Below are 10,858 nucleotides of genomic sequence, written 5' to 3'. Positions count from 1 at the left end.
GGATTCTTTGAGAATTTGAATGAAAAGTTGTTCTTGATGTTTCTTGTTTCTTGTTTCCTAACTTGCGTGAGCTAAATTTATGAAATCTGCTGCTTCTTGGTATGCCAACTATTATTGTCACTGGCTCAGGTTTTTTGTTGTTGTTTTTTTCATTCTTGTTTTAATTTCTAAGCTTGACCTCTATCATAGGGCTTAATGGTCAACTAATGATTATACAGAAGTTGTGCTCAAACACCTCAGCTAATACATTTGTGCATTCCTAGTGAGAGGCCATTTTCAAGTCTTGGCTTTTTCTTCAAACTGGGCCTTTGTGTGTGTGTGTGTGTGTTTTATGAAGTGTGCAGTTTGAGGATCAACAAGGAATGTGTGGATCTTGGGCCCTGCCTCCATTCAGCCTCATTCAAGATGATATGTGTCCCACTCACAACCATTAGTTCAGATCAGTAGAGCTGTTGTCATCCCTGTTCACTTGCCACCAAAGTCATCACTTTCATTGACAGTGCTGCTGGATGTGGGCATCACCCGCTGTTCCAAACCTAGTGAGCACCCTTCAACTATGGCAGCAAGCTCCCAATCCTTTGTGCTGTCTTAGCTGGGCTAGGAAGAAGGATAGAAGGGTTAAGGCAAGAACACTACTTACTATTCTCACCCAAAGCTCAGTAATTTTTAGCTTTAAACATTTCTCAGATTTTTGTATGCCTTTGTTTGAATTCTAGAATGCTGAACATTTTGTACAGATTTCTATGATTTTTGGAGAGAGGATTTGCTGACTTCTTTCCTAACTCAGCCATAGCTGAAGTCCCTCCCAGAAAATTCCTTTTTAATATTAAAGGACAATTTGGAGAAAAGTTGGGCCTCAGTTTAGTAACCTGAGAATCACTCTACTGCAGCTTAATGAATTGTAGTAGTAAACAGTATCATAATGATAATGTCCCTAGTTTGAACAAATAACTTAAAAGATGTCTTCTACGTGTAAAGATTTAAGTTAGGAAATTATTTGGAAACCAAACGTGATTCATGCAATTAAAGTATGTTGTTACTATGAGAAATTATACCTTGGGAAAGCTACTAAGACTCTTAGTAAAACATTAATTATCTCAGTGTGTATGATTCACATTTTTTTTTCATCAAAGTTATATATACTATTTAAGCTATTGGTCAAATAGTATAAAATAACAATTATAATTTTATATGAATAAAGGAGTGCCAGAGAAGAGAAGCACTTTACTATTTTACTACTAAATAGCTTGGTCCAATGCCATATACTACCTTATACTATGAATGATTAAGCCACCATCTATAAATAAAAGCATTGTTGGTGACAGACCATGCAAATTATTTTTGTTACTAAAATAGCATTTAATACGAGATTACCTGATGACTTTTAAGTATAGATTCAAATGTTAAGTTCATTTCTATTACCAGAACATTTATACCTCAGAAAAGAGAAACTCACTCTTACTTCAGGTACTTCTAAAATTCTCCAGTCTCTCAATTATTTTGAACAATAAAACTGGAGGAATTATATGAAAGCAAAATGGCCTTAATCAAAGTTAAATTTTAAAGGATTATGGAGGTCAGCCGTTGAAATAAGGGAACAAAAACACATTTAAAAAACTTTAAAATTGACAGAGTAATTATTCTTCCAGAACCATCATCATACTGAGATGCAGAAATAACTATATTTGAAACATCTTAATAATAAGCAAAGATGAGGTACTCAGAACAACGTGTGAAGGTAGCATAAAGAGTGGTTCTAATAATGATTGAGAATATGAGGGGGCGTTAAAAAGTTCATAGGAAAAATGGTATTAAAAGATAACAGGATTTTTCATGAACTTTTTGAAGTCCTCTAATGTGTGGATGTGGAAGGTACATTAAATAAAATCCTTTAGAAAAAAAGGCAATATCATTGCATTATATTTCATATTATAAAATATGGTCTTAAGATATGTGTAGCTAAACTAACATATGAACTATTTTAAATAGGCATTTAATTCTTTCATTTTTATGGTCTTGCAGTACAGTTACTTAATATCACTCTTCTAGTCATAGGCTTTGTAACTCCCACCCACTAACTGGGTAGGGTTATGTCAATATGAGGTGTTTATGGCCCACCAAAGGGACTGGATATCTTACAAATAATGTAAGTAAGATACATGATATCCTTGTGGGAATGGGACCGTGCAAACAAAGTACATGCAACCTTAACATGGGGATTGGTCAGTTTTGCCATCCCACAAAGCTTAAAATATGCCATCCCAAAGGTGGAACAGGGGATCTCATGACCACTAATAAACAAGAGTTAGGAGAAAAGCATGTCCTTTGGACCCGGAATCCCTGTGCTAAGAATCTCCTTGATCCAGGAAACAGACAAAGAGCTGTGGCACCAGCGTCCGAAGCAGTGAGGAGACAACAGACAGTGGGAACAACGGCAGCAGAACCAGCAGACTGACAGGAGATGGCACTGTGGGCTTCCTGGTCCACAAAGGGGGACAACTGAACACCTTTCAGCAGGAGGCTTACTGGTGGAGTGGGTTGCCTCTGGGTACGGATCAGTAGACATAAACAATGCTATAGCATTTGCCTGAGCAGGAGAGAGGCCAAGGAGCCATTCGGACAAGAGGTTGAGGACCAGAGAGAGGTATGCCTGCAGTCATGGCTGAGAAGAGATCATCCTGACTGAAGAATTGTATCCAGAGTCATTTCTGATGCAGAACTGTAACCCCATGATGGAGTGTACTGTCTGTGAGTTCTGTGTGGTCACTGCAATGGATTATTCACTCCAGCAGAGAAGTAGACAACAGTTGGCGTCAGAACTGGTAATAAAGACTGGGATGTAGACGTAGGACTGACCTCCACTTTGGGCTGTTAATCTTGATTCTCCTTGCCCCTTGTGAAGTTAGAGGCAACCAGATGCCCTTACCATGTCATCTTTACTGGTCTTCTCATTAGAAATTGTGGGTTCACAATGCACACACACGAAGTCCTGGCCCCTTGGCATCAGGCAACTGTTACAATGTTCTTTACCTGCTAACCATTAGGTTGGTAGTTCAAGCCCACCAGTCACTCTTCAGAAACCCTATATAAGGTTGTTATGAGCCAGAACAGACAAAATGGCACTTAACAACAACAACGTAAACATAAATGGTTATAAATTTTCAAACCACTTATTTTCTCTCAAGAAAGTAGTTTATTGGATGGACTTTAAGATAAAGTATTTAATTTCTTACTGGGAAGGTCACTGAGAACCATATAAAGCAAACATTTCCTTTTGATTTTGAAAATGATTTTTCCCTTTGAGTTTTATAGCAACAAAACCTAGTTTTGAAAAACACAAACATAGAGTCAGTTTGGTTAAAACAGGACTATATCTTATAACCAACATAGCAAATGAATTAGGGAAGATATCTGGGGTTTGTTATAATAAGATAATGGCATTTGTCTCTAATTTACTAATAAGTAACGATTACTATGATATCAAAGCATTCATGATGTGTCGGTGCTTACAACAGCTGAAGATCCTGTTAAAGGAAATGAGATTGGGTACTTAAAAATTAATGCGTTTTCCATGATTGAGCTAAATGAGAATTTGGACCTGCTTACAAATCATACAGATTTGGTGTGGTGCTGTAGGATCAGCAATGGACTGAGAATCACAAGGTTATCAGTTCATATCCACCAGTTGCTCCTAGGAAACTCTACAGGGTTACTATAAGTTGGAACCAACTTGACGTCACTTAACAACAATAAACAGCAACGACAAATCCTGCAGAGGTAGAATAGCGGTAACGGGTAATGTAGACTAGGAATAAACTTGAGTTCATAGATCAAAACCTATGAGCATACAGATATAATTCCCTTGACCTCTGGGATCCTAAACCACCTTCTCTGAAACTGCAGGACCCAGTTGTTGTGGTGGTCTTTGATCTTCATCAGTATATGTTAAGTTTTCTTCACTTTCAGCAAGCAAGGTTAGATCATCTACAGATCATTGTTAATGAGTCTTCCTCCACTAGTGATGCCACATTCTTCTTTATAGAATCCAGTTTCTTGGATTATTTGCTCAGTATACAGATCAAGTCTGGTGAAAGACTACAACCCTGGCACACACCTTTCCTGACTTTAAACCATTCAGTGTTCCCTTGTTCTGTTTGAATGACTGCCTCTTGGTCCACGTACAGGCTCCTCATAAGCACAATTAAGTGTTTTGAAATATCTATTCTTTGTGATGTTAGCCATAGCTTGTCATGATCCACATAGTTGAAAGCCTAGCACAAATAAACATATTTAGATGGGCTAGTCTAATACAAATACTAAATAAAATCACATTCACTCATCAAACTACTTGAATTCTTTCTTCCTCTTTCAGTTGAGAAGATCCAGGATGACTATGATGGCTAAGAAGGAATGTTTCCCATCCTCCTGAGAAGTGCAATCAAGCTCTTGAAAAAGGAATGCACACCATGACTCAAGTTCCTTTTTCTGCTCCTGATCCTTTCTGCACAAGAAACTAAACAACTTCAAAAATAGTTCATTGCGTTAGTGAAGCTAAAATTTTCCTCTCAAAAAGCATTAAACATCAAGGATATAAGACAAGAAGAAAGTTTATAATCTCTCCAGAGCATCACACTTTGATCTACTAGAAAAGAAGATGAGAAAATGGATTTGGATTATAATGTACACGTAGCTAAATAGATACGGATTGGAAAGGGGGAAGGAGTCCAGGTAGAGTTGTGGGTTATGCATTGGGTTGCTAACCACTAGGTCAGCAGTTTGAATCCCCTAGTCGCTCCGCAGGAGAAAGATGAAGCTTTGTGCTACAGCGTCACTATGAGCCAGAACGGATTCAATGGTACACAGGAGTAGGAAAGGGGGAGTCCCAGAGTAACTGTCAGCCACAGGAAAACTTTACATCAGAAATCTACCTAAAAGGTTAAGTGTGTTTTACTTCTAACATTATCATCCATTCTCGGGCTTAAGATAAAAAAATGCCACATATCCCACTTCAGGAACAGATTTAGAGATAGCTAATTAAGAAGAAAAGAACTTTTATGGGTAGATAAAGAACAGAAAAAGGAGCTCTGGTAGTGCAGTGGATTATGAGTTTGGTTGCTAACCGCAGGGTCAGAAGTTCGAATCTACCAGTCACTCCACGGAGAAAGGTAAGGCTTCCTGCCCATAAGGATTTATAGTCTCGAAAACACTATACAGGGTCACTATGAATCAGAACCAACTTGGTGGTACAACACCACCACTAAAGAGTAGAAAGTGAGCCTGGTGGCACACCGATTGAGTGCTGGACTGTGTTGGCAGTTTGAACCTACCTAGCGGATCCATGGGAGAGAGATTTGCATACATGCTTCTGCAAGATTACAACAAAAAAAACCTGATAGGGCAATTCTGCTCGGTCACATGGGGTCGCTGTAAGTCAAAAAATCAACTTGAGGGTACCCAACAACAATAGTTAAGTGAAGCACGTTACATTGTCTACAACTGGAAGAAAGAAATGACAACAATCTTGTCCCTTTGAATTAGGAGTCAGAGTGTGGGTGGTTTTTCAGGACCCAGCTGGTCGGCAAGCAGAGGAGCTTCTGCATAAAATCAATCTGAGAAATGTGACTGCTCAGCAGCAGGGTGTCCAAGTCGCTATGGGACTTGGGAAAGCTACTTATGAGTTTAGGGCCTCAGTTTCTTATTTGCAAATAGAAACTATTCTACCTGTCTCAAAAAGGTTAAGTATTAGATAATTTCCAAGAAACGAGTGCCTAATAACATCCCTAGTATTGAGGGTGTTTTGTTGTTATTTTCCACAAAGACATTCCAAGTTTTTATAACTACAATAGAAGAAAATGGAACTAGTTTTGAAAGTTGTCTTGTTTTGTTTTGATTTAACCAAAGAACTGCCAGGCTGAAGAACTTAAAATTGTAAAACTGAGTATGACAGTTAATGTAGACCTAAAAAAGGCTTTGTCAATGGATAATGCAAATATGAGATTAGAGTACTAAAAATATGTAACTTTCAGTAGAAAAATTTTCTATGTGCTCCTCTTTGGAAAGGATGGTTTCGACTTATAAGCTGCTTCTCCAAATACTGTGAAAATTTAGATCAAGGTCATTACCAGCTCAGATGACCAAACTCGAAAAATATTGTCCTCAAGTCAGAGACCTTGAAGAAAGAATGCTCCAATGGGATTAAAATGTCTTGCAAAGAATTACACCATGAACAGTTCAAGAAATCTTAATTTGTAAAAGGTCACAGAGTTACAAAAAGCATCGCTCATTTCAGCTAATTAAATGGAATTTTAGTTAAATGGCACCTTTAAATATTGGTATTGCAGCTGCAAGTGCATTTAAATAGCACTTACGCAGATATAATTAGCACAATTAAACATGGGTAGAAGTGGGAACACCAGTCTTAATTATATTGATATAATCAGTTTTATTAATGCTTTATGGCAACAAAAGTGACATCTGACAGTAGCACACAATTCATAACTGAACCTAATATTAAACATTTTAGCATATTAAGGAACCTAAAGCTAGGTAATTGGGGAAAGGAAGAAGTCAAATAAAGAGTTCCTACCTGTGACAATACCATAGTTGGGCGGTTCAAGAATTACTCCATAAAACTGGATGATGTTTCTGTGGCTGAGGACACTGAGTATTTCTGCCTGTTCCAAAAGAAAATGCAACATTAAAAAAAAATATATATATATATATCTCCTATTTCTCCTAGTCAAACGAAATAAGACTCCTATTTAATTTTTTTATACATACATTTACAAGAATATATATGCTGAACAAGTATGTAACACTGATAAAACTCTGTCTCTAACTGCATTCTAGAAAGTTAAAATTATTTTACTGAAGCCCTCTGAAAAGTTATAAAGGAAATGGGATTGAAAACAGGCAACAAGAGGGGTCGTTACTAGCAAGCTGACATGATTGATGGTGGGGGAGAATAACTGAGGCGGGGTGCCGCCATATTGGTTTACAGAAGATCAGTTTCCTAATACTCAGATACATTTGTTTCTGCAGAATTTCTCTTCATGGAGGCTGCATCAGGACTGGCATTCTATGGGTTAGGTAATCAGTTTTTACAAAGTTAAACTAAGGGGTTCTAATTAGTAGTGGAACTCCCGAAGAACAGTGGAGTGAAAGCTACGCAGTCTGGCATGCCCATGATCGGGTGTGGATTGGGCTGTTGAGATCCGTAGGTTTTTCAGTGGCTGAGTTTTGGAACTTGATCTTCAGGCTTTTTCAGTGCAACAATTTTAATTCAAGCTCCAAAACTCTCATTACGTAAGGGGCCCAAAACTAATGCAAAAATGGGTATAACCAAAGGTCTAGCCACAAAAATGTATAATATTCTTATCAGAGTACAATAGTGTCATACAATTCTTATGGTTGCAAGGAGACTGAGGATGGCTTTAATGTCTTTCCATCTGGCTCCTTTGTACCTGTCTGCTTGTCTGCCTGCCTTTCTTCCTGTTATCGCCTTCTCCCCCTTCATCCCTCTTTCTTCCTTCGGGTAAAAAAATATATGGGGGGTTAATAAGGAGCCCTGGTGACACAGTGAATTCAGTGTTGTGCTGCTAACTGAAAGGTTGGCGGTTCAAACCCATCAGCCACTCCATGAGAGAAAGATGAGGCAGTCTGCTTCTGTGAAGGTTTATAGCCTTGGGAACTCTATGTGGCAGTTCTCCTGTCCTACAGGGTCACTGTAAGTTGGCATCAACTCCATGGCAGTGAGGTTTTGATAGTAGTTCTGGGGAGGCTTGAGATGATACTCTGTTGTTAATTTTACTGTATCTGGGATTTCTAGGTGTTCATATATAGGGAGAACTCTGAGGGTGTACTGTTTAAGCACTCAGCTGGTCAGCAGTTCATACTGACCATCTGTTCCACTGGCAATGATGTGGCAGTCTACTTCCGTGAAGGTTATAGCCTTGGAAACCCTAAGAGACAGTTCTACTCTGGCCTATTGGGTTACTAAGGAGCTCTGACAGGGTAGCAGTTGCGAGCCAGGCTGGTAATCTCAAGGTCAGCAGTTCAAAACAACCAGCGGTTCTGTGGGAGAAACATGAGGCTTTCTGCTCCGTAAAGATTTACAGCCCCGGAAACCCTCTACACAGTTGCTTTGAGTCAGAACTGACTCCATGGTACACAACCCTCACCGCCTCGCTTGTCCTTAGAGCAGGACATCATGCTTAGTAAAGTCTAAGGTCAGTGGGCAAAGAGGAAGAGTCTCAACAAGATGGCCTGACAAAGCAGCTACAACAGGTTCCAACAGCAGTGACTGTGAGAATGGCATAGGACTGGGTAGTGTTTCGTTGGGTTGTAGACAGGCTTTCCATGAGTCAGAAGTGAACAGCACCTAACAACAACATAGGGAGGGGCACCTTCAGCTTATTTTACCACGTTTCCAGGAGATGACCAATACGATACACAGGCTCCAAATTACTGAATCCATCAGTGATAGATAGTAAGAGGCATTAAATATCAAGGTCTTACTTTTCTTGGATTAAAATACTTACGAAAGTTTTGAAATGAAATTTTGAGTCAATTAGTATGTCCATCTTCAGATCAAACGCTTTTCCTTCAACTTAAAACTTTCCAAACTTAAGTTTGTTCATTTAATTTTGGTGAGCTGCCAGAAAATCCAGAGACTATATCTTTAGAGTTTATTTGACATTTTTTATATCCTATAGATGTGGTCTATGTGTATTTATGTGATCAGTATATAAATAATACATTGAATTTACTTCCTTTTGTGAAAGTAAAGATGCAACCTAGATCAAGATAGAATAAGAGTACCAGTTTGTGAAAACCCACGTCATTAGACTAGTTAATGGCTCCATTCACAACTTATATTCAAAACGGCTTCTTTCCTTGACCGTCAACAGCTATTTCTTTCTCTTTAGCAGCAGGATTATATCTCACAAGACCCATCCTTCTTTCTGTGATGTGGTACTGACAACCGCAAGATAGGTTTTAAAAGTACCCAAGGGACACTTCTGTTGCCCATAATGTCAACGGTTCCTCCTTGCCATCTGGAGTATGCGGTGTTTACACAAACCACTCCACGGACCGTGACCGCCAAGTCTCAACAATTCTAACATTCCAGTGAAGTATGATGAGGAAGAAAGAAAATGGCTCATTCAGACGTTCAAATGGCACAGGATTGCCACTGGACTTTGCATCCAAACTCAAGGGCACTCCCAAAGACAGCTGTCTCCAAATTACCAACACAGTGCAAGGTCAGAATACTCTCAGAAGTTCAAGAGGATAGGATAGGATCCTCAATTTTTAGCAATAAGAACTATATGTAGAGAAGAGAGATAGAGAAAAAACAACAACGTATTAACTGTACTTATCTATCGCTAAGTAGCAGAAAGATGCATATACAATTTTTAATTATTTGAAAATTTCCTGAATCCTTTATAATGTCTACATAATTTTTATAATTAGAGAAAGCAAATACATATATGATATGTAATGAATACATGAATCAGAAAGCTTATAAATATAAAATTTTAAATATTTGTTTATTTGTATAAAATTCTGATTCTCCTGAGAAATGAGCCAAGAGGAAATATAATCTTTCCTTGGCTTCCCAAGGCTACCCCAGGCAGGTAAAATGCAGTTTAGTTAATGTCTGAGTTGGTGTTTCTCGTGATGCAGTCTGGGAGAAATCAGTGCTTATATAGGCCCCTCCTGTAGAGGGCTGTAGGTCCTGAGGGGCAATGGACCGACGGCGTGGAAAGTGGAAACTGAACTCGCTAGAATGATTTCAACCTACTCAGAATCTGGGTCAGTGTTTTACTAAATGATGTTCCTCTCCCTTTCACATCTGTTTCTAAGACCTGTTTCCCTCTAGAAAATGTTCTTTGCTACTTGTCCCATTTTGTAAAATATCCAATACAGTACTACATATGGGCAGATATCTTACATGCAGGAAACACTCCATCATATTTGAAGAAAGAACAAACAGTCGGTATTTGGTGATAAAGATAGTTTGTGTTTAAATGATTATTATGGAGTGTCTCTGCTAGTAAAGGTTTACTATGAACAAGGCAGTGAGAAAGGAAATACCAGAGCTGTGAATTTGCTTTAGTCCACATTCATTCATTTCTTTATGGGCTGAAAACCCATAACACCAAACTGTCTGAGGATGAGTAAATTTTATCATCCATGGTGACTCCATGCGGCTTTTGGGAAAGCAATCTTTACAGAAGCAGTTTTCCAGGCCTTTCTTTTGTGGACTCCCTGGGTGAGTTCAAAGTGCCGAGCTTTAGGTCAGCAGCCCACCACAAACCACATGAGCTATCCAGGCTCTTCATAATACAAGTCACTATGGCTATATACCACTACTCATCTGTCAGCTTGCTGTACTGTGGCGGTTTCTGGGAGCTATGCCAGTGGTATTTCAAATCCCAGCAGGGTCCCTCAGTGTGGACAGGTTTCAGTGGAGCTGTTTCCAGACCACAACAGACTAAGAAGAAAGACCTGGTGATGTATTTGTAGAAGAGTTGGTCAGTGAAAACTTTATGACTAGAGAGTGCCAGAAAGTGAATCCCTTAGATTGAAAGGCACTTTAAATACGACAGGAAAAGAGCTGCCTCCTCAAAGTAGCGTCAACTTTAATGCTGTGGATGGAGCAAAGCTTTCAAGACCTTCATTTGCTGATGCGGCATGATTCAAAAAGAGAAGAGACAGCTGCATAGGTAGTAAGGATCTAGAAAAATTGTAAGTTTTCAAAAATAAAATGGAATGCTTTTAGAATATCCTAAGTATTGTTGTTAAGTACCATTGAGTCGGTTCCGACTCATAGTGACCCTGTATAGGGTTTCCA

The 10,858-nt window shown here is 38.8% G+C and overlaps 1 protein-coding gene across 2 annotated transcripts in view; it reads right to left on the bottom strand.

The window, feature by feature from the left end:
- Positions 1-10,858, bottom strand: part of LOC102842505 (mitogen-activated protein kinase kinase kinase MLT-like) — a 244,632-nt gene that overhangs the window by 128,989 nt on the left and 104,785 nt on the right. For both annotated transcript variants that reach the window (XM_006866647.1, XM_006866648.1), the window contains exon 3: positions 6,587-6,674. In XM_006866647.1, coding sequence (XP_006866709.1) covers positions 6,587-6,674 — 88 coding nt within the window. The remainder of the gene's footprint in view (positions 1-6,586; positions 6,675-10,858) is intronic.

The sequence above is a fragment of the Chrysochloris asiatica genome, unplaced genomic scaffold (assembly GCF_000296735.1).
Source record: "Chrysochloris asiatica unplaced genomic scaffold, ChrAsi1.0 scaffold00094, whole genome shotgun sequence".
Taxonomy (NCBI): Eukaryota; Metazoa; Chordata; class Mammalia; order Afrosoricida; family Chrysochloridae; genus Chrysochloris; species Chrysochloris asiatica.
This window is presented reverse-complemented; position numbering and strand designations above follow the sequence as displayed.